Source organism: Marmota marmota, unplaced genomic scaffold, assembly GCF_001458135.2.
Source record: "Marmota marmota marmota unplaced genomic scaffold, marMar, whole genome shotgun sequence".
NCBI lineage: Eukaryota > Metazoa > Chordata > Mammalia > Rodentia > Sciuridae > Marmota > Marmota marmota.
This window is the reverse complement of record NW_026000240.1, coordinates 29107064-29132569: the sequence shown is the minus strand read 5'-3', so window position 1 is coordinate 29132569 and position 25506 is coordinate 29107064. Positions and strand designations below refer to the sequence as shown.

General features: G+C 36.8%; 1 protein-coding gene across 4 annotated transcripts in view; it reads right to left on the bottom strand.

Annotated features, from left to right (window-relative positions):
- The window catches only part of Ryk (receptor like tyrosine kinase), a 69362-nt gene that overhangs the window by 32041 nt on the left and 11815 nt on the right, over positions 1–25506 (bottom strand). For all 4 annotated transcript variants that reach the window (XM_048794389.1, XM_015487035.2, XM_048794388.1 and 1 more), the window contains 5 exons: positions 14738–14837; positions 12703–12837; positions 10376–10429; positions 6338–6482; positions 1648–1748 (listed from right to left, as the gene is read on the bottom strand). In XM_048794389.1, coding sequence (XP_048650346.1) covers positions 1648–1748; positions 6338–6482; positions 10376–10429; positions 12703–12837; positions 14738–14795 — 493 coding nt within the window. In that variant the 5' untranslated portion in view covers positions 14796–14837. The remainder of the gene's footprint in view (positions 1–1647; positions 1749–6337; positions 6483–10375; positions 10430–12702; positions 12838–14737; positions 14838–25506) is intronic.

The following is a 25506-nucleotide window of genomic DNA, read 5'->3' as shown; positions in this document are numbered from 1 at the left end:
GGTGGGCCAATTATCCTGGAGAATATCTGGAATCTACTTCTTCAAGTATCAAATAATTTGTTCCTTAACCCTAAATTTCCTATAAACTACAAGTCAATTCTATAGCCTTAATTAAGTCCAGGTTAACTTTTAGGATTTAGGGAAGACAAGAATATTCCAAGGGTGGCACACCATCTCCTGCTATACAAAATTATCTGATTGTCTCATTCTTAGTAATATTGTTTTCAGTGGATTGAGGTGGTGACCTGATCCCTCAATTTTAAAAATTTCTCCCTTTGTTTTAGAGTTTTAATCACTGATGAGCTTTCCTGAATCAAATATATTGTTAGGGGTTGCAAATGTGATTTTCTAATCCTATCATTCCTTCTGCATTTATCAGTGGGAAATCTCCTGTAAAGAAGCCTTTTTTCCTCATCAACCAGCACCACCTGGTGACCCTGAAACACAGTTCATGCAGCCAACTGTCAGAGTAAGATATTACTGGAGCTTCAATTACCTCTCATTATGAACCATTTTTTAAAAAGCATTAGAAATTTATAGATTTTTACACAATTTATTTTTCAATCCGGTTGTCTCTTTGATGTTCAAATGGTTCCATCTTTGGCCAATGAGAGCTCTTTGAGTCTTTAGCAGCTTTCTTGATATCTGGCTCAGCAACATGTCCCAGGTTCATCTTATTTGTTTCCTGACCTAGACCTGGAGTCAGCCACTTCTTCAAAGAATTCTGGTTATTTTTAATTGGAAACAGTATCGCAAGACCACAACAGGGTACGGTGGAGGGCAGATAATCTTATCAAGGTATAAATACCAGCCACTAAAGAAGACAGCTAATTGCCTACAAGATCCTACTTTATCAATGGCACTTCTGAGTCATAACTAGACAGGTGGCTCTCTGGCCCACTCTTTATCTTGATGATTATGTTGTTATTTATTTCCTTGTTAACCATTCCTCATTTTGTCTTATACTCTAAGAATGACTATTTTATTCCATATTATGTACATATATCATAACATTACACTGTATTTAATATTTACAAGAATTTTTCAACAATTTTTTAAAATTACTTTCCCCAAAACACCTACATGTTAAAGTGTGTGAAACTTTTATCAAAATATTGTTCATAAAAAGGAAATTAGATCCCATGCTCTCAACTCCCAATGGTACCTATCTGCCTATTAAAATTAGAAAATAATGCATAGCTCAATGGTGGAGTGCATGAATGTGCCAGGTACTGGCCCAACAACAAAAACAATGTAAAGTCTTTACATGGCCCATAAGAACATCGAATAATTCATTAAAATCCAAAGGTTTTCTCTGTATACAGCTGAATAACTTATTCCACATAAACATTTAAACAACTTCCTTCTTAATTGCTATAGAGTTGATTTAACCATGGAAAGTTCCCCAAAGCAAAACTAATTCTAGCAATTAATTTAACTTTATTTTTTAATACTCCAATTTTAGAAAGTTTTATTCAATGCTCTAGAAAGCAAAGGTTGAAAATTGTATCTAATTTTATACAAGGTAGACACTATGTGCATAGCATGGTACACGTGTCCCTCAAGTATATTAATCATGAAGAACTACTGATACAGACAGACTACAGAAAACTTTGGAAACAGCTTTAGAATTATATTAACTCTTACTGGTGATAGGTGTTGCATTGTTGGGTGTGTCAGCTCTCAGATACTGAGTCGTCTGCGTGGATGGCTGAGACAGCCCTTGGGAACTACTGCTGGCACTGATGCTAGAAATCATTTTAAAAAGAGAAATATTTGACAAGTCAGCTTCAATAAATTTATTTTTCATACATACAATATGCATGTAGCATTATAACCAGCCTAAAATCCTGATGACAATCATAATACACATAAATCTCTATAACATATTCCATATTGAAATTTTAATCTGCCTCACAATGTAAAGCTCTATTTTTTTTCTTTCATTTCTACCTCCAAACTCATTGAGCAGGTTACTCTTACTAAAATTACTCAGAAATGTGGGTACTAGTTCTCAAGCAGTAGTCCTGAACCTCACACAAGGATACATTAGAGAACTATGGCTCATCTTGCAAGAAAAGAGCCCATGCCATTCAAGTAAATTGCTTCTTAGGAGAGGAGTAGAAAGACAGGTTTCTTTTAGTGATGGTCCCAAATCAAACAGCCTAGAGATAAGGGAATATCAAACCAAACAAAATATGCCAACATCATCAAAGCTTGGGATGGAAGATCAAATCTGGCTCATATTTACATGAATGTGAACAAACACATGAATGTTTATTTGTTTCTGCTATTCCCCAATCCCACTCTTTTAGATGTTATGGAAGTTCCCAAAAATTTCTAGAACCTGAAATATTCTATTACTCCATATTCTCTAAATAAGACAGAAGATCTAGAAGAAGTAGGCTCAAATAATTGCTAATCGTGTTTGAGACTACAAATTAATGGTTTCCGAGCATGTCCTTTTGTCTTTTCAGTGTAAAGCAACTTGTCCCAGGTGACCCCTGGGCATACTCTAGTCTCAATATCCTTGTAATTCTGCAGCAGTGCAAAAGTGAAGCACAGAAATTAAGAATGAAGAGTGAAACCAGATGGCAGGATAGGCCTTACAAATCTGAGCTATAGAATCAGTAGAGCCCCAACAAAAGCTCCAACCTTCCTAAGCTAACTCTCTACACAAAAGCTCTGTATTTTCAAAATCTGGTAATTAAAAAAATACATGACAAAGGGCTGCCACATAATCTGCAACTTTTATACATGAATTTGTATCTTATCAATTCTGAGAGCTTTTATGTACGTCTGAAAAATGAAAATATATAACACCCACACGATGAGCACTGTAAGCACCTAAGTAGTTTTTTTAATCACCAATAATACAGTCTACTATTATCTGCTATTATAACTAAAATACTCCTGAAAAGTCACAGAGTAAAAATGAAGATAGGAATGTCCCCCAATAAACATTTAGAGCACATCTACAAGCCATTTTGCTCAGCACACCGTGTATTGAAAATGCCTGTCTGCCTAGTGAAATCCCCCTTAGTATGCCTTCCCTTGAGATGCCCGTCATTTCAGATTATCTGCTTCTTCCTTGGGGCTACAGTTAGCCCTGTTTTCCCAGCACCTTTACTGAAAATACTTAGCAACTCTGAGAATATAATAAGGATTCACAAGGCCATCATCCATTCAGAGTTCTGTAAGAGTTTTTAAGGCTGGAGCTTATTCAAGAATTGGTCTATATGAGTTTATACATGCAGTGGGTTTGGTGCAGTGCAGTAAACAAATGGGGCATATACCTTGAAATCACAACTGCCAGTACAACCAATACTAACTGCATGACTTAGGCAAACTATTAGATCCTCCTGGAGCCTCAAATCCTCATGGATAAAAGGATTGCTAAAAGGATTACATGAGGCCTTCAGACATACATTTCATATTATTACTGTTTTTATTATTATGGATATTATGCATCCTCATTCCTCAGAATGATAAAGGCATGTGTTTTCCAGTTCTAAGTACTACTAAAGGATAAAACCAGAAATCAAAGTTGTTAGAAATCCAGTATTCAGTAACAGGGAGAGAAGAAAAGCACTGCCATCCTCAAATAAATGACTTACCCATAAAATGGAATTAAGAAAACCTATCTCATTGGACTTTTGTGAAGCTAAAATTTATGTATGTTAAAGCACAGTATATTACCTGCAACCAATAATGATGGCTGAATAAATGAACAACCCCCTTTTCCCCATAAACTGACCAGTAGGTGGCACTCCTGTGCCACTTTAGAATCTCTGAGAGGCTTGTGAGCACAGTCAGAGAGTTATGGGTTTATCAGTCAATTTTTTGTATGCTTGACAGATGTTAAATGGAAAGGGAGGACCAAACAAGCAATAAGCAAAGCACTTTACTAAGTGGATGAAAAACTTTCTTTGGGACCCAAGACTTACTGTTACAAGAGAAGCAAGGAGCAGTTTAGAGACCTACCCCTGACATCTGTTAAAGTTCAGACCTTTACAACTGCATCAAAGCAGGTGGAAAATGAGATGAAAATGTATATTTGCTTATATTTAATAGTTTAATACCAGTCTAGATAAATTTAATTTTCACCAGCAAATTAATTTGTAAATATTGTGGAGATATTAACTCTGTTCTAAAACAAAGCTAAGACTTTAGGCAAATATCAAGATTTTCTTTCAAAACACTTATTACAATTTGTACTTTTCTGTTATTTTTCTGTGTAATTTGCTTATTTATTTATTTATTCAATAATTATTTAATAAGTATCTACTATATGCCAGGCTACTGTGCTGGGTGTTGGCAATACAGCAGTGAACACAACAAAGCTTCCTACCCTACATTCCAGTAGGGAATGTTCAACGTCTGTCTCTCCAAGAAGGAGACAATATAAACTCTACAGGGACAGGAAAGTACCTGTTTACTCATCAGCCAGTGCCTGGTGCAATGAGTCCCAAGTAGGCCCAATTAAGCCCCAATGAGAGTTCAGAAAACACTAAGTCAACCAACCAATGACAAAGAAAAGTATACTTTCATGAAACAGAAAAACATAAGCCAGACATGAGCTTCCAACATGAGCATGTGATGTGCACTGAAAATGCAAAGAATTATTAGTATAACAAAATGGCTATTTAGTGACTGGTAAATCCACTTAACATCGTCTCTCAAAGTCCTATATAAAATGTTAATTACTTCAATTGATTCCTAATGCATGTTTTCCCCTCTGTAAAATCTAAATCTAAGCTTCAAAACCACATGTACACAAAACATTCTGAAACACATCACTTGTGTACTTCCCTCTTATTCTCTTTTCTTTCTCCATTCAAGAAAGCAAAGTAAGGGCTGGGGTTGTGGCTCAGAGGGAGAGCGCTCGCCTAGCATGTGTGAGGCCCTGGGTTTGATCCTAAGTACCACATAAAAATAAAATAACTATATTGTGTCTACCTATAACTAAAAAATAAATATTAAAAAAAAGAAAGAAAGAAAGAAAAGTAACACAATGGAGACAGAGAGTACAGACTCCAGTCAGCTCCCTGGTCCCTTAGGTTCTTATTTATGCCAGGAATGTGCTTACTAAATGTAAGACTTATCCCACTATATGTAAGACATTGTGTTAAGACAGGGGATTCAGCAATCAGAAAGGCAGTCTTCCCTCTTATTTGTAGAGGGCTTATATTCTAGTACAAAGGATAAGAAAAGTACATAAAACTTACATGAGGAAAAGATACAGCAACTGCCATAGGTGAGAGAGGGGAATGGATGGTAGAAAGGCTTATAAAAGATTTCATGAAAAAGATGGCAATGGAGCTGGAATTAAAGAATGGAGGGTCTGGACTGGACTGCACAAATACAAGGAGCCCTTCAAAAGTCCTGAAGGGCAAGGTGCAGGGCAAACTGAGGAACAGTGCAAGAAAGGACACAGTAAGAAGAAGAGGAAAAGTTTAAAGGTCCAAAGCCCAGTCATGAAGCCGGAATATCTTAAGTCAGAACCGGGAAATCAATGAGGAAGAAAAAGAGAACTGTGGATTGTGAAATAAGCCTGTTTACCATTCCATCTTTATCTCTCACTCTGTCCTGACTATTAAGTCCTCCTCCTTGTCATCTATGACTCACGCAGGCTGGAGCAAGTACTTTTGTATTCTCACACTATATTATTCACATCACAATCATCAAATTTATTCTTTTATAATAATGGGTTAATGTCAAAGCTCAAATCCTTGACACCATCATTAATTTTTATATTCCCAACACTTAGCATAACATATAACTAAGTGCACCACAAACTGGCTTAACAACAGAATCATCCAGGAAGCTTTAGGAAAAATACTGATGCCCAGACACTACCCCAGACCAAGTGCATCAGAATCTCTGGAAGGAGGACTTAAATACTGGTTTAATTCAAAAGATTCCCCATGACTCTGGTTAAAATCACAGCAGACATTCAGTAAGTGTGTCTTCGATAGACAGATGGATGGAGAATGATGGAGAGAGGAACTACAAGAAAGAAACAGGGCATTTTATTTAAGGCAAAAGGAATCTGGAGTGGAATCATGCTACTGGGGATGGGGAAAAGCATATTTGATCTCTACTCTTCCCCAGCAAGAAATAAACTGTGATTTCTGACTTCAGAAAAATAAAAAGATAAAAAATAAAATCAGAAAACATCACAAAGACAGTGATTAGAGCATCTTGGTTTTTCTTTGGCTAGGGCTTGATCATCTTCCCTCCCTCCCCTTTACCAGTGTGCTTAAGTGTGTGGGGCTCTTACACAAATGCAAGTAACTGCTTTTATTTTTCTCCTTTCCCAAAATATATACAATACCTGTCATCCAGTTCAATCCTTTTCATACTATGAAGGTGCAAAACAGCTAGTATTATTGCTACAAGAAATATTACTGCACAACAAACCCCTACGCTGATATAAAACACACGCGTAGAAGTGGTTGGAGCTGCATGTACAGGATCATCTGAAATAAAAATGAAAAGCACATTAAGCTTTTTAAAATCAATGTAACTGATTGCTCTGAGATCCAATATGCACAATGAGTATCTATTATTTGTATATTTCCATTTCATGTGTTTGTTCTTTGATAAGATCAGTTACCAGTAGTGGGTTAGTATAAGTTTACATCTAACTAAAGTGTACCAAGAGTCAAAAAACCTTGCTAAGAGATTATTCTAAAGAAACAAAGAAGAGTCAAAATTTTGGCTAATGGCATTACTTGGATAATGGTGCCTTTACAAACATAAAAAGAAGCAGGTTGGGAGAAGTGAGAATCAGGAGGTTTGTACTGTCCTAGTTAGAGTACCTAATACATCTATGTGGCAACGTCAAATTGACACACATTTTTTTTCTTTCTTTGTTGTAGTTTTTAAGAGATTTCAAATACAACTTCTGGCTAATAAGTACACTAGTCACAATTGGTACACATAAAATATACCAGGTCATAAAATATACCATAGTGCTGAGAGAATTTTCTGTAGTGATGGAACTGTTCTGAAGTGTGCTCTCCAACATACTAGCCATTGGCCACCTGTGGCTATGTGGCATTAAAATGTAGCTACTAGAACAACTAAGGAACTGAAGTCTCAATTTTATTTCATTTTAAGTAATTTAAAGTTAAAAAGTCACATATGGTTAGTAGCTGCCATGCTGGAGAGCACGGTTCCTTTGGGAGTAATAGAAATTATTTTGCTTTTCTGTTTTTAAAGACTCTTGATTAAATAAAACTATATTCAGTTTTATATTGTTTTAACAAGAGAAACATAAAGAAGGCTCAGCAATAGGAAAAATAATCTAATAACAGATATTGTATACAGAGGCAAACTGAAAAAAAATACACAGAGACAAACATACATGCATTATGGGCACCAAAGGTGAAGGCATATGAACAAGAAAAACTGAAGATTTGTGTAAGTTTTGATGATGAGTGCTCATGTCATAATTCTACTATATAAAACCCAGGGGATCTGGAGTTTATCTTAAATGAGATGGGAAATCACTGCAAAGTTTCAAGCAAAGGAATGATACAAAAATTGATGACTGCATGCTGGATGAAGAATGCTGTTTACAGGGGCAAGAGCAGATGCAGGAAACAAGTTAGAAGGTTACTAGAGAATTCTAAGAGACAGCAGAGGCTTGGCCCAGAGTCACAGTGAAGATGAGAAGTGAACAGATTGGGAAGCAGAGTCAAAAAACCTTGCTAAGAGATTATATTAAAGAAACAAAGAAGAGTCCAAGTTTTGGCTAATGGCATTACTTGGATAATGGTGACTTTAAAAACATAAAAAGAAGCAGGTTGGGAGAAGTGAGAATCAAGAGATTTGTACTGTCCTAGTTAAGTTACCTAATACATCTGTGTGGCAACGTCAAATTGAGACACATACAAGTATAGAGTTCTGGGATAGGACAAAGATAAAATTTATAGCTTTTAAAAACAGAAATAAGGGAAACAAAAGTGCTTTCAAAAATTTTAACTTTGTTGGGGGTGGGGGTGTTTCCAGGGACTAAACCCAATGGTACTTAATAGCTGAGCCACATCCCCAGCCCTTTTTTTAAAACATTTTGAGACACGGTCTCACTAAGTTGCTTAGCACTTCCATAAGTTGCTGGGGCTGGCTTTGAACTTGCAATCCTCCTGCCTCAGCCTCCTGAGCTGCAGGGATTACAGGCATGCACCACTGCAGCCTAGCTTAACTTTAAATCAACAAATCAAAACTCCAAACAGATTAATGCAATAGTACCAAATGGCTTCTAGGACAACTGGTCATGGCTGTAGTCTGAGTGAAAGTATAACTCCCCTCAAGAACTTCTGTATGCCACAGAAGGGCTGTTCAGTTTTGAGACCTGCAGCATGTGCTGGCAGTGCTATCCAAACTCTGCCTGGGGCAGAGCAGAGGACATGGCTCTACTGGGCAGATTCATCCACACACTTCTTGCTCTACCTCCAATTTTCCAGGCTCCCATAGGCACTGTTCTCATCCCCACACTTTGACACTTCACCTTTAACCACCCTGTTACCCTTCAGGTCTCCTGTCACTTTCCCCACTAAGATGTCCCTCAGAGGAAGTTATGTGCCCCTCCTTGGAGTTCCCAAAGGTCTCGGTGCTCACCTTACCACAGAGCCCACCATAGGATGGGGATATTACCGCTGCCTACTGCAATACAGTAAGCATTTAAGGGCAGGGTCTGTTTTGCTCACAGTATAATCCTCTACCTCAGTCACACAACCAAGTACATCTTAGCTTCTCAGTAAACGTTTAATGGATGAATTATGTAAGATGCAAATGAAGATGAGAATGCGCAAGGAAGACACAGACATTCAGAAACAGGTCAAGAAGATGCAATACTGCTTATCATAAGAAGTAACATCCTACCTGCATAAAAGAAATGGGTAAAATAACTCAAATCTTAAAAGTAAACTTTGGAAGCAGTAACATTTTTTTTTAAATGTTTTCTCTCTTCTCGGAGATGAATTCAAATGAAATATTCTTGAAACATTCTAATGGGTAGACAAATCTCATATTTTACCTTAGAAAAAGATCTACTTTAGAACATTCAGATACCCCATGCATCCTGAGATGATGAAAAGATGAAACAGCAAGTAACATACAACCACCCATGAACTATTCTTGCCAGAAGAGTTCATCCTGAACCTAGTCACACATAAAACCTAACTACCAGTTGTAAAAAAGAGAAAAAAATATACACCAGGAAACTCTATAAGACAGGAGGTGTTTTCTGACAAATATAAAATACATATCAACAAAACACAGTATGTATAGTCTTCATCTGGATCCTCACTCAGGAAAAAATTACAAAGAGATAATTTTTGGTCTAGCATATGTGAAGCACTGCGATCAATCCCCCTACCAAGCGAGAGAGAGAGAGACAGAGACACAGACACACTTCTTAATTGGAACATGGACTATTAGAAGACATCAAGGAATTAACTTTTTCATGTGATAAATTAAAATGAGTAAGTCATTTGGGTTTGGGGGTTTATTTTTTAAAGACCTTTTTTAAGAGAGCTACACTAAAATATTTATTAGTAAAATGATATGATACCTATGATGTGCTTTTAAAAAACTCTAACCCATAAATTAAAAAAAAAAAAAAAAACTCTAACCCATCCCTAGGAATAAGTGATCAAAGGCAGGACACTAACAAAATGTTGACCATTATTAAAACTGGGTGGTGGGCACACAGGTTCATCAGAGCATACCCTGAACTTTTGTATATTTGAAATTTTCCACTTAAAATTTTTTAAAGACTACTTTCATGGAAAAAAAATCTAGTACCCTTTAAAGATATTTCCATTAACACCACCTCAGGAAAAATAAGACTTGATGAGGTGTCTATATCAGAAAAAAGGGAAATAAAAATAAACAAACTTATAGCATCTAAACAAAACCAATACCGACAATAAAACTCTACATTAAGTCTCTGCTGTGGGTTTAAATAATGCACTATCCTTAAGCCTGCACTTTTACTTGGATGGAATTAGCTATAGTTCAGGTCTAGGTCGCACATCATATCTTCCAATCATGTCCTAATAGATAAAGAACTTAGATATATTTTCACTTACATTCTTTAATTATAACCACTTGAAAAGGCACAATATAAATTCTTCCTTCTAAACACTTTTTGGCTAACTTGTATAAAATATGTATGAATTTGCTTCTCAAAATATTCAATATTCTAGTAGTTTCATTTAACCTTTATAAACATCAGCAAAATAAATGGCAATATTAATTTGACAAACTTTTGGGAACTCATAAGGCTTCGTACAATCATGTTCATATGCAATCAACAATTTTTCACCCCGATAATGAGAAAAAATAACACAGTAACACTTACAAATAGTTCTGCTAGTGTTTTTGTCCAATGCTGAAGTTTTTACTTCTTCAAGTTCTGAAGGTGGAGATAAAACATAGTTTAGAGATTCTTTATTTTCCATGTAATCCTTAAATACTTTAAGATTTTCTGAATTTCCTCAACAGTTTTGTGCCCTATCAAAACACTGCCTGTACTAAGTAAAAAGGGGTATTTATTGCAAAATAATGAATACTTTAGTATTTGATAATCATCATTACAGTCATCAATCAAAAAGTCTATATCAGTGTTACATATACACTCTCAATGAAAAGTGATTTCTATGGTCAAGAAGCTTGGCCACATCCTATATTGTCTCTATGGGGGTTCATAGAGCACATCAGCAGAATATAGAGGCTCTAAGGACTCTTGGAGTAACAAAATTTGAGAAATACATTACTACCACCTCCATATGATAAAGGAACTTTTCTAGGGAGTAACACCTATATCACATCAGGATCACATAATAAGTAATACTCATGAACATGAATCGGATAGTTGGAGTGGCCAAAAGAATGAACACCAAATAACACAGTGGTATTATATTAAATTTAAAATAGAGTAGAAAATTATGCCCATATGGAATTTTAATGTTAATTTTCATGTATACATTAAATAAAATGGAGAAGGTACAGGATCATTCTGAATATTAGTTGATCATTAATTAACCTTAGCTGATACTGGCAGTGGTGGGATCCACAGACCACACCACTTTCAGCCATCATTCTGTCTTTAAAAGGAACAGATGAATCGCTATGATAGAGTCACTGCATACCTACCTGGGGATCAGGAACTGGATGTTCAACATCCTACTACCTAGCTATGTAAACCTAGGTGGCCTCTCTAAGGCCCAGCTTCCTCATATCAATTATATAATGACCAGTTTAGACTGGAAAGTCTATAGTCCCCTTTGACTGTAAAATTGCATGAATGTAGGTACATTACAACTGAATATATTAACATTAAAACTAAAGATGTTTTTTTATTTCAAAAATGTCTATTTTAATGCAGTACAACTTTTTTATTGGAATGCATCTTAAAATCAGCCATTATAACCCACTTGCTAGTTTCAGATGTTTTAAAACACTTAGTACTAATTTCATAGGAAATTTGATAATAGGCAATGTAACAAAGAGATTAAAAGCACAGGTGTGCCTCCTAGCTGTACCACTTAGCTGTCTGATGTTGACAAGTTAGTCAAATTCTCTGACTCCCAGCTTCCTCTTCTAAAAGTGGAAGTAATAGGAGAACAAATTGCCTAGGGCTGTTTTAAGGATTAAATGGGTTGGATATAATATAAAGCAAGTGAGACACAGTAAGCATTCAGTAGTTTAGATATTATCTTAGATGTTAACCAACTGTGACCCTGAAAATTCAGGTCACTTTACCTTTTTGTAGCTTATAGTGAGTGGGTTAGACTAGATGAAATTTAAGGACAACTCTTTGTTCTATGACCTAGCATGCTGGAACTCTCATATTTACTATAATTTTGTGTGTGTGGGTGTGTGTGGGGGTGATATTAGGTATTGAACCAAGTGGCACTCTATCACTGAGCTACAGCCTCAGCCCTTTATTTTGTTATTGTTTTTTATTTTGATACAGTATCTCATGAAGTTGGCCCAGGATGGTATGGTTTTAAATTTGCGACGTCCTGCCTCAGCTTCCCAGGTAGCTGGATTACAGAGTTGTACCACCCTACTGTAATTTCCTGAATAACAGCTAATATAATTCAAAATCAAAACTACTAACATTTATTAAGTACCCACATTCAATATTATATGTATTAGGCTACCTTTAAATAACCTTTTTATTTAAAAAAAATCCTCTGAAATAGGTATTATTTCCATTTTGCAGATGCAAAAACTGAACCTTAGAAAGGTTAAGTAACTTATCCCAAGTTCCTAAAAGAACAGAGCTGTCATTATAATCCAGGTCTATCTAAGTTCAGAGCATTGCTTATACATAAAAGTACATTGTAAAGGAAAGAAGTAACACTCAGCTACTAGGAGGCTCCTGTCAGACTGATCTTATTTCTTGACCTCTTCAGACACTTGAATACTATTTCACATTCCTAATGGAAAATACCCTTCTGACAAAAGATTCTGAGAAAGCAAGGTAGGGCCTAAATGAGATCCTAGCTACAAATTATCTGGGGATTATCTCAGAATTTCATATCTATTAGTATACTTTCTTTTCTCATTTGCAACTAAAATTAAGACTTGGTCATAATTAAATGTGTACAAAGACAACAAAGTTTCTCATTGACCTTTTCACATATACATAAAATACATTTTGTTAAATAAATTCCTTACTTTTGTAGCACATTTTCCTTCGTTTAAAATTTAAGACTGTAAAATTTTTTGAAGAATTTACTGTCAAGTTGAGCTGCATTAGTATCATAACTTCAGAATCTACTTTGCCAGTGCAGGAAAGCTCGACCCGAAACACTGTTTAAAGAAATAAAATAAACTATTTTAACTGTCTTAAGAAAAATAAGAAAGAAAAAAAAAAATCAACATTCTAGAATTGTATTTTTGCTGCAATAAAACAAAAATAACACATTTTTAAATAAATTAAATAGAAACTTTCAGACCATCACAGTTCCAAGACATTATTTCATTCATTCTTTAAAAAAAAAAAAAAAGTTAATGCTGAAGAACAAATCAAGACACAAATGAAGAGATAATTATTTTTAACTTTTGTTCATGGAGGAGTTTTTTTGTTTTGTTTTGTTTTTTGGTACTGGGGACTAAACCCAGGGGCGCTTAACCACTGAGCCATGTCCCTATCCCTTTTTATTTTATATTTTGAGACAGGGTCTCACTAAGTTGCTTAGGGCCTTGTTAATTTGCTGAGGTTGGCCTGGAACTTGTGATCCTCCTGCCTCCCACTGGGATTACAGATGTGCACCACTGTCCCAGCTCATGATTTATAAATTCTGCTATTTGAATACACAAAAACTACAGAATCTTAAGGCAAACCCTGCTGACTTTATCATTCACATCAACACCAGAAACAACAAAAATTACATGATAAAAAGTAAAGACAACTCAGTACCAAAATGTAATTATGTACTCCTTCTAATGAAAACATCAAATATAAACCTATACAGAAATCTGATAAGTTCTCAACTGTGAATTAAAAAGATCACTTTTCTAAATAGCAATTGCTCCCCAACCCTTGTGCTAGGGATTGAACTTGGGGCCTCAGGCATGACAGGCAAGTGCTCTGCCACTGAGCTACATCCTAAGCTCTAGAAACTGGCTTTAACCAATTATTGTAATGATGGGATAACAGACTTTAGTACATCTTTTTTTTTTTTAATCTTTCAGCTTAAGATTTTTTTCCTATAAATTTAGAATATATCCTTCTTCCATCTAAAAGAATATACCATAAATTCAAGCATTTTGAAATTTCTTTACAGACCTATAAAAGTTAACCAGCCTTCCTATGCTTAGATTAATGTATGTCATTAATCACAGTAAGACGGCCAAAAAAAGTTTCACAACACTGCTGTAGCCAATACTTTCAATTTTTTAATATTTCCATTTTCTTAAAACCTCACATCTTCAAGAGCCTTTCTAAGAAGTTACCTCAAAAGCAGTTACATTGGTATGAGTAAGACACATTTTTGATTCATTCAGCTGAGAGTATTTAGCATCTATCCTGCACCAGCTGTCATGCTAGGCACCTAGGAACTGTCAGATACTATAAGCAGTTCAAGACCAATTGAATGTAAGGTTCTATGGTAAGGGAGAACAGAAGAAAAACTCAACAGTTGGAGAGAAGGAGGCAGAAAAAGAACAGTGCAGATTTTGAGTCTTGTAGAAGTAGAAGCAGGGGGGAAAAAAGGAAATGATGGTTTACGGCTTGGCAAGAAGGATGGAAAACTGTATGTAAATGCTGGAATGCCTGGGCAAGTGCAGCAGGCAGGGGCAGAGGATAAACAATCCAGGACACAAGCTGGGGAGTCTTGAATGTATTTGTTTGATGGGAGCAGGTAGCATTGAGGGCTTGACAATATGTGATCAGATGTGAGCATGCAATGACCATCCAGGCCACAGTGTGAGATGTGAGCATTAAACAAAGAAGCAAGACCAGACATGTGGGGGCCAGTGCCAGCAATTCAGAAAAAGAGGGAAGATCTGAGTACAGACAGCTCTAGAAGGATAGAAAAGAGGGAACAACTTAAGAACACAGTGGAAAAAAAGTACTCACAAAATGTGCTTTCAAAGTACTTACATGTGCTACATTTATCAAACTAAGACACACTATATACATCAATAAAATGACTTTGGGGGATGTGGGACATGGCAGAATACTAAGCAGCCTTTGAGACTTACTGACCTGATAAAGTGCGTGGAACTTCCCCTTGAGCAGAAATGTTGACCTGGGGCATGTCCATAGCCACGAAATTGTCTACTTGGAATCCCAGCTTATACTCAACCTGTAAATGGAAAGAAACAAACACACTAGACCTATGATAACAGAAAGGACATCAACAGCTTGATTTCATTAATTAGCTTATTAATCAATGCATGAGCTTTTCATATGTACAAAGAATCCAGCTATCAAAAAAATCTAAATAGTCAGAAGCAGTCCTAGGAATTTTCAATTAGATAAATATTCAACCCAATCAGTCACCTCTATCTGATGTCCAGAATAGTATCCCCAAAATCCTTTCCCCTAAACCCTACAATCTAGGATTCAGAAATCCTTCTGAAGACTATGTAGTCATCAACAGAGAACTCCTGGAGAGCAAGATATGAAGAACCAAGGAGTGGAGACATATGATTTACAGATCATAACTATTTTCCAACACCTGGTCTAGTTGATACAAGTCAAGCTCTGAGGGCCTCTATGTGCCTGGTGGATGGAGGTCTGTTCTGCACACACACTCACCTAACAGATTCCAAGGCATGGCATTCTCATGGAATATCTAAGCCATATTCTCTAGTACAGCTTTTCCCTCTGCTGTAGTTTAGATGTTGCATGTCCACCAAAGACCCATGTTTTAAAGGTCTGGTTCCCAGGGTAGCACTATGGGAAGGTGATAAAACCTTAAGGAGGTGGAGCCTAGTGAGAGGTCTATAGGTCACTGGGGACATTCCCAGAAAAGGGATTGTGGGACCCTGGCTCTTTCCTCTTCCTCTTTGCTTACTGGCCAGGAGGTAAGCAATTGTTCTACCACAGGGTCCCTCCATGATATGCTATCAGAGAACTAAAGCAGCATTGCCCTCAATCAAGGACTAAAACCTTTAAAAACATGAGCTGAAACAAACCTATTTTCTTTACAAATTTATTGTCTCAGATATTTTGTTACAGTAATGGAAAGCTAACAATGGCTAAGAAAGTTCATATTTGGAATCCCTATCTAATCTCTGGATCTATTTCTCAAGTGACTCAGAATCCAGAAGGGACCAATAAGACATCCCTGGAACACCAGTAACTATCAAACCTGGCATACCAGCCTGGCTTAATAGAACCAACTAACAACAATAAATATAGCCCTATTGCTATACAGAATTCATGGGAAAAGCAGCTCAAATTGCAAAGTAATAGCTGAAATTCTGAACTGCTCCAACCTTCAAGATCTTCAATGAGGTCTTACATTTCATATATCCTTTGTCCTGCCTTTGAATCTTTGTAACTACAGTGCCCTTCTCCCATTCAGCAGTCATAGGGTGGTTTTGGTGGAGAGCTATGACTGGCAGAGCTATAAAGAAGTGGGATGGAAAAAGAGTGGGAAGAAAGAAATGCAAGAACTCATTGTTAAGCTTACAAAAAGATATCTGTACTCTCATATTCACTGGGAAACCTCCTCAGTGTCTATTAACTGATAAATGTATAAAGAAAATGTACTATATATATTCAATGCAATACTATCCGGCCATTAAAAAAAGTTTTTTAAGGGTAAACTCTTGTGATTTGCAACAACACGAACTGGAAATTATGTTACATGAAATAAGCCAGGCACAGGACAAGTACTTCATGATCTCATTCATATATGGAATTTAAAAAAGTAAATCTCATAGAAGTTCAGAGCAGAAAGGTCATTAATGGAGGTTGGGGGACAGATAGAAGTAAAAACTTCAGGAGTGCTATTGCATGGTGGAGTGATACAGATAACAATAATGTGCTACATACATCAAAAACCTAGAAGGAAAAAATTTGAATGTTTTCACCACAAATAAATGATAAATGTTTGAGGAGATAGATATTGTTTACCCTGATTTAAACATTATACAATGTATACACATATTGAAACATCACATGGTACTCTATAAATATGTACAACCTTTATATTGATATAAAAATATATCAATTAAAATAAATTTAATTTAAATTTTTAAAAAACAAAACTTAACTAGAAAGAATGGAAGACAGGTGGGAAAGGAGGGTCCCAGAGTTTTTCTATCTTCTTTTTAAGGAGATAAATATGTTTATATTATATTTTAAAATGTCAATGAAATGGTGTATCTAATAAAGATGAAAGAGGAAAAGTATCATCCCAGACTATAGAGAATGAATGGCCCCTGGGTATCAGCTAAGGCAGTGGGTGCTGTCACCCATGGATAAGAAGGGGGACTCAATCAACCCAGTATATTTGGTTCCCCCTTTGAATTTCTCCTTCCACGTTCTATCTGGGGGTCCCTGAGCTAAACACCATAGAGATGTGAATATCAAACTCTCCTTTGTTATTTAGGTAGGTACACAAACAACTGTTAAAAATCTTTATTTGGTTACACATTGATCACAAAAGAAATATTCTGGCTATCTTTCCCTCTGGAGATAGCCCACATTGAGTGTATATTCCTTGCTACACCCCAAAGGTCTCTCCCTCTTGATTTCATTCTCCCTAGAGTATTTATCTACATTCCTAAATAAACTTGACTATACCTTTGAGAAAAAAACAAAACAAACAAACAAAAAGCCCAAAACAAATGTTCTCCCTGCATCATATCGGTGAATCCGTGATACCTTGGCTAGAAGTGTTAATAGTCACAAAAATATTGCTGCCACCAGGGGGTGATACAGAGCTATAGTCAAGGGCCAGGAATGAGCCCTAAAACATGAAGAGAATGCATTTACTGTTCTATACTATTTATCATTGACTGTATCACTATACCATGATATCTCTGAAGAGGACCACTTATCAAAGGAAGGTACAAAAATTAACACAGAAAAAATAGATTTGGAACTATGGTACCAGGAGACCCTTACATAAATTAGCACCCTTTTCAAGCTTTGTAGAATGTGAATACAACATGAGAATCAAACAGGATAACTAACAGACCACACCTGTTATGTTATGTACCTGTTAAACTGACAGATTCCCTCTGATAAACGCAGACCCCAGTCACTCCAGAGTAGCTCTCCTACGGTCATGCTATACTTCCCAACAACCTACTGCCAACCCCAGGGATTCAGACACAAACCCTCTTGTGCTACTGATAGCAATGTCACAGTCTTCCTGTTTGACCCCCCATTTGGGTAACCTCACTATTCTGAACAGCCTCCCACACTCTCAGCCTCTTAACCTTCTTCCCTAATCTGACTTTCCTCAGAAGTGACCTCTTCTCTTACCCAGCATTCAGTTTCTACAACACCTAATGGGCGGGGCTTCGCAGTGGGATGAGCGTCTTTCAGGATCATATGTCCTTTCAGACATCTCTTTCATATGCACAGTCCCCTCGGCTCTGAAGTTCACAACAACTCCTAATGGCTAGGTCTCACGTCAGCTACACCAATGACACATAGAACTCTACAGAGGCCTTGGCCCTTAACTCATTTGTCTCCTGCCATCTTCAAAACCAAAGAAAATACAAAAACACCATTGTATCAAATATCCCCTTATTATCTCTGACTACCCACCTCCGATTCCTACAAAACTCTTCATCTCTGCTACTGGAAATCAGTCAATATTTATGAGGCACATACATGAGCAAGGGGCTATGCTTACAACTGGGATACAGTGACCAACTAAACTACTTCCTTCTCCTCCAGCCCAGAAAAGACCACTTGATTTCACATTCCCACAGTCTGTGCCTCCCAAAGGGCATTACTGACATAGTGATGTTGACAACCTGAACTGATTTACTTCCTCATCTACACTCTTAGCAGGCAACGCCAGCATCCTGACTGTTCCTTACTCTATTACTGCTGCCCAGCCTGTTGCAAGTAATCACATTCTGGAGAGAAGGTGCTCTTATACCAGGATGACCTCCAGTCTCAGGGTTTGCCTTTATCCTGCTCAGCAATCCCTTCTTCAGTGGTCCCTCTCCTCCCTACTCTTTTTCACTCCAAACCTCACAGACCCTTATGGATTCACTACTGCCCTCCCTTCTTCCTTACTCTCAGATAATGCTCTTGTCTCTTCAGCCAACAGAGGAACCATCTTGCTTTCTTTTCAGCACCAAGCAGATCTGCTGGAGGGCCCATCCATCCTCTGTACCTCGGTTCCAAGGAAAGGTCCATTGTCCTCTTTAAATGATAAATTCCTTCTCTCATAGTATACTAGGTCCTAGCCAATTTTACCACAATGTGATCTCATTATCAACTAGTCTCTATCTTCAGTCTTTCCACATGTACAGTTACCTACTAAACACATCTACCTAGTGGTCCTATGGCCCTCAATTTTAAGAGATTCAAAGCCAAACTCAGTCTGCTTTATTCTAGCTCTTTTCCTGCAAACAGAAGAGCAGCTAACCAGGAACCTGAGCCCTTAAAATGGAAAGGAATCAAAAGCCCTAACTGCAGTGCTGAGAGTAAGGGACAAGACTAACACCAAAGCACCTCAGTGTGGTAAGGGTGAGAGAAAGGGAGAGGGAAGGAGATGAAATTGATGGAGGAAGGCAGACTAGGGCATGGAAAGAGGTGACAAAGAGCTAGCCAGGAGGTTTGAGAAAGTGACCTCTTTGGCCATGCCACAGTCTGGAGGAGTATAAAATAGCATGGAGCCTGCCTTCTACCCAAGGCTTCCTTTTTGAAAGACTATGAGTCCTTAGGATATCAATTTTTATACTGCAGTTTCTAAGATCAGAGAAGAATTGCCAATTATTGAAGTCCAATTTTCTGTACTTTGGCATGTATTGATCTACAAGAAATCTCACTTACCAAACACCTTTTGAAGAAATACCTTTTCAAAGACTAAATTTATAATATACTGGAATGAAAAATTTTGAACAGCAGTTGTTTATCAGGGGGAAAAAAATGAACCAAAATACTTCAGAAAAGAAGCTAGAGAAAATATAAATATTTGAATAAGCTAAAAAATAAACATTTTTGGTAATCTTCCCTTACTTGGAAACAAATGGCAATTGCAAATAGGCAGCTGATGAGTAAACCCATTTCCTTCTGGAACACACAGAGTACACAGTTAAAGTGAATACACTTGCCAGACAGCAAATAGCCCTCTTAATTTCTCTGAAATTACCAGAGCTGCCTTTGTCATAGAAACCTCACTCTGCAGGGGACACAGCTTGCTCACCCCCAGGGGCTGCTGCTGGAACTCAGACAAGTTCACACAGACTCTCCCAACAATGAGGAAGGATTCCTGAAACCAAAGAACAGCTTTGGGGTGGTGGAAGTATTCCACGACATCTTACTATATTTTGCTTTTTAGCTATCTAAAATATCTACTGACACTTAACAGATGCATTAGGGAATGTTCTAGAATATAGAAGAAACTAAATATCTGTTTAAAACACACAGTAGTCTGCTTTAAAAAAAAAAATTAAAATGCATGGCCTTGTAAAAGAGAATCGATACCAGATTCTACTCCCCCATCTCTAAATGCAATTTACACAATGGTCTTTTCCACTCACTCACTAAAGTATATGTGACATACATGTTAAGAATAAGATACACACAGCTCCAGCCTCTGAGGAAACCACAATCTATCTGGCAAGACAAAACAGTTATGTAAACACTGGAGAATAACACTATTAGCGAAAGCTTTGATGTGTGAAAACTAATGTTAAAATATCTCTGCCATACCAGCAAGTCTGGAGATCTTTGGAAGCAAATATTTCATCTTCTAGCAAGACTTAAAAAGTAAGAACTGAATTTGTGATAGTGTTAGAGCTCAGGAGCTACAGACTTCCTTCTAAAAGTTCAGGACTGCATCTCAGAGCCAAATATCAGGTGAAGAACCTATCACTGAATCATATTGGATGACTTTCCCATTTCAAGTCATCTCTGCCTCTTTCTGCCCCGCTACTACTTTAAGCAAGGCCACTCCCAAATATGGGTCTTTATCTCCTCTCCTAGGAACTGATCAATGAACCAAAATGTACAATCATATAAAAAAATGTGATGTGGACATCTGAAGGTGAAAGAAAGTGGAACTCTACATGAAGGTGCAGAGCACTTTCACCAGGACACATTGTTCAGCGCTCTGCAAACTGCAGAAAAATATAGAGTATGTTGTTTAAAATATATAGACATATACACTTGCGTATACACACACAAATAAATGTCTATCTTTAGGAGACAAGAATCAGGCAATAATGGGTGACCCAGAGAAGGGGGATGGAGTGGCTGGATTGCTTGAGATGGTACTAGGAAAGTGGAAGGAATTTATTTTTCACTGTATACCTTTTATAACTTTTGAATATGTACCATGTCCATACATTGCCTACTTGTAAAACTAATTTTTAAAATGAACAAACTGCAATTAATCAACTGCTCAAATCACCACACATCATGACCCAGAAGTGGAATTAGGAGCTGAGATGGTGGCTGAAGCCTGAAACTAGATTCACACACACAAATTCCAGTTTTTTACCATAAATGTTTATACCTGTTACGGATGAACTCTTCAAATAAGTTCAGCTACATATTCAATCTATAAATTCCATTCATTTTTCCAAACTGATCTGACTCAATTTCAGAGTAAAATACCTGAAAAATCCTATGTGTCTACCTACTGTCTCATGTACCCTGCCTTACACTTCAGAACCAGGAAAGTCCCCTCTCCTAAAGCAGCACATTGCAACTCTGAAAAGCTCTAACACCTCAGAGGTTCTCCTTGTGGAGTTGTGCCCTGTGGCTGCTACCTGTCTGTTTCTTCTGCAGTCAGTACTAGGTGCTTACACCAGGCACAGGGGATAATCTTGAGGTGTTCAGCAGCTAGGAGGGAGACAGAAAAGAAAATCAACTCTTACAATATTCTTGGGAGTATGACTAGGGTTATGAGAGAGGGGAAGGGCACTAAGGATAAGGAAAAGGCACCTGCTACAGCTGGAGGAGAGGGGACACCAGCTTAATCAGGTAAAAAAGAACTGACTGGATAAAAGACATTTCTAGCAGAGCAGTCAGCATCAAAGTGATAGATCAAGAAACTGCAAGACAGGTCAGGCAAGGTGGTGCATGACTGTAATCCCAGCAACTCAGGAGGCTGAGGCAGGAGGATCACAAGTTTGAGGCAAGCAGAGAGGCCCTAAGCAACTTAGGGAGAATCTGTACCAAAATAAAAAATAAAAAGGGTGGGTAAGCTCAGTGGTAATGCACCCCTGGGTTCAGTCTCACATATTAGAAAGAAAAAGGAAAAAGAAATTGCAAGACAGACAACAATGGCACTAATGATTGGCTGAAGAGGAGGCAGAAAAGAAAGGCAGGGACAAAATAATGAAGGTCTCTCAAGAAATCAAACTTCATTCTGGTGGCAACAGAGAGTCCCTACTGTGGCTATGGGGATGGTACAAGAAGAAGCCAATTTGAGGCAAGGAGTTCAGTTAAGAATACTGTCCATATCCTGGAAGAAATAACGAAGACCAAAATTAAGTATAAGGCAGTAGGTTTCCAGAGAGGTAGAAATTTAAGCTGTAATTATAAGAGCTGGAGATGTAGCTCAGTGACAGAGCACTTGCCTAACATCCACAATGCCCCAGGTTCGATCCCCAGCACCACAAAAAATTATATAATTATGAAAGAGAACCTCCTAGATTTAGAAGGTACAGAAAAAGGAGATAAGGGTTTTGGCCTGCATGTGTAAATAGATGCTGATGGCTCCACAACAAGTCAGGGAACTCCCACCTTACCAGGCACTTCCCATCAGCAGCAGCAGTCCAAATATGCACTAATGATATCATTTGATGTCTGCTAAGCAGGGACTTTAAAATTTGTGCTCCACAAAATAAAATAAACAATATGGAAAAAGCTATACCATGGCTCCTCCTGATTCACAATGTACCCAGCCATTGAGATTCATCAGAGACCCTTCTATCTTCTACTCTAACTTCCTCCTGTGAAAGGCCCCCAAGACCCAAGCAACCACCACCACCAACATGACAGCACTGAAACTCATTTCAAATAAAAACATCAGTGTATGTACATTTTGAAAGAGGAATGAGTAACAAAAGGCTTCATTCTGTTCAAATCTAACTTCCTACATTGCCTTTTTTATTCATAAAATACATCCCATATACTGCCCAGCAAACACTCTTATGACATATCAGCATCCTTTTTTCCTGAGTGTACCCAGAAATATTTTCATTCTGCTCAAGGTCAGCAGACATAGCTTTTGAAAGGAATAACTACATTTTTCACTATTTCAAAATGCACTTTTTGTTTTTATAACTGTCAACATCAAAAAAAGGAACAATAACAAAAAATTACTATCAAATTTTGGAGAAAGTAAGAAGCCTCTCTACCTGAAAGACATGTCATAGATACACTGGGTCTCAGAGATGCAGTCTTAAAATTCAAGACCAGTCACTCTGCAAATGCTTAAATTCCTTTTACAATCCCCCACCATTTGGCTATCCAGTGTAGATCTGACCTCCCCGGTAAGAGAGGATGCACCACCCTCAATACTGGTGAAAAGGGCAACGTAGTTCTAAACAAAGGTAAAACCTAGTGGAAAAAAGTAATGAGGAATGGGAGATTTTTTTACATACTTTCAAATTATCTCCCAACAAATTACTTATTAATTATAAAGGGATACACCTTACTGTGGAGAAATCTAGTCATCCAAGTATTCAGAGTTAACAAAAACCAGCACTGCACAGTGGTATCAGGTGTACACCTCTCATGCCTTGAAGAACAGCTCTTCTGTGGGTATTACTGCCATAGAAACATTCTCCAATCTTATCAAGAGAAAACCTTGGACAATCCAAATTGAGGAGCATTCTACAAAATAACTGGCTTGTGTGTTTTAAAACTGTAAGGTCAAAAAACACAAAGAAAGGCTATAGAACTGTTTCAGATTAATAAGAAACTAAACAGACACCAACTAGTGAAAAAATAATAATAAACAACATTATTGGGGTTACCTATGAAATGTCATTACCATTGATACGGTAACAGTATTATAACTTACATTTTCTGATTTTGATAACTATACTTTGGTTATGTATGTTCTTAGAAAATACTGATATATTTAGGAGTAAAGGGACATGTTTGAGACTCACCTTCAAAGAGTTTAAGGGGAGAAAGTATGTGTGTGTATTGTGTGTGTGTGTGTGTGTGTTACATGAAAATGACAAGTTATCCAAAAAATAAGTTCACACAATATTATGTAACAATACTTAAAAAAAAAAAATGTGTTGAGTTCAGTTTCCTTTAAGAGTTCAGGTGCTCAAACACTGCAACTGACATATCTGGTTTCAGTATCTTTGGATACTTGACCTTTTCCAAATTATCTATACCATTTATTTTGGTACTTCACATACCCAGCTTACCATGTACTAAATGTTCTTAATTAGTTCACACGAATTTTCTATTTTTGCAGCTTTCACCCTAAAGTAATCTCTATACTGCTGCAAAGCACCCCCCATATCTGAATACCCTAAGGCAATAGTGGGACAGCTGGGATGTTCCCAACAGCAATACACATAAGCTGCACCCAAGATCCAAGATAACTTAAGTATAATCATATCACTCCTCAAGCTACATTTTAATGTATGTGTTTGTATATTTAACAATAATATGAATATGAGTTTATATAATAATAACATGAATAGATGTATATTTATACAATCATTCTTACTAACCTCACTAACAAATATATTGAAAATGCCTAGTGTTTGGCAATGAAAAGAAAAAATAAGTACCCTTATTCACTTTGTAAGGAATGTTTATTCACTGGTACAATCTTGGAAGAGGAAAGCAAGAAACACTTTTGCAATATGTATCAAAATTATAAACATACACTTCTGGACCCAGCCACTTCACTTCTCAGTGATAATTTACTATTCAGACCCAATGCCATACATTGCTTTCTGACAAAGACGTTCTTAATGTATTTATAGACATATGCACATTTTTTGTTTCTATATTTATCAATAGCAAAGACAGAAAAATTTTTAATTAAAAAATTTAAAATAGTAAAGTAAAATATCAACAAAAGATGAATAACCAATTGTTTTCACCATTCCTTTACGTTAGCTTTTGCCCAGCAAATGAAGTGAAATAAACTGTGTAACAGTAAAGGGAAGCATTATTTTAAATAGTAAAATACCAATAAAAATCTGTGTTCCATCAATGGGGCACTTAATAATGACACATCACCTATTCATTCAATATCATAAAATCATTAAAGAAAATGAGTAAAACAGAGAAATGGAAAGATGTCATGATATATTGTTACTAGGTGGGAGAAAACACTGCTGAACAGACATATCATAAAATCTTTTTTTTTTTACTTAAAAGGAAAGAACAAGAGGACCCTGAAGAAGTTATACCAAACTATAAACTATGACTGCTTATAGGTATAAAACTACAAAGTTGTTACTTTTTAACAATTTTCTGTAATATTTGAACTTCCCCAATAAGCATTATTGCACTGTTACGTAGAAAAAAATTTTAAAAAGTCTATATTAAAGTGAGGCAAATTTAAACAACCAGCAGCAAATATCAGAACACATAATCACCTTATAATTCTTAAAAACTGCTATAATAGGTATTCTTACTTATTTTTTTAATATTTGTTTTTTAGCTGTAGTTGAACACAATATCTTTATTTTATTTATTTATGTTTATGTGGTGCTGAGGATCGAACCCAGGGCCTCTCACGTGCGAGGCAAGCGCTCTACCGCTGAGCCACAACCCCAGCCCCTCTTACTTATTTTATTCATCCACTCAAAATGCCTATACAGAAAAGCTAATCAGAG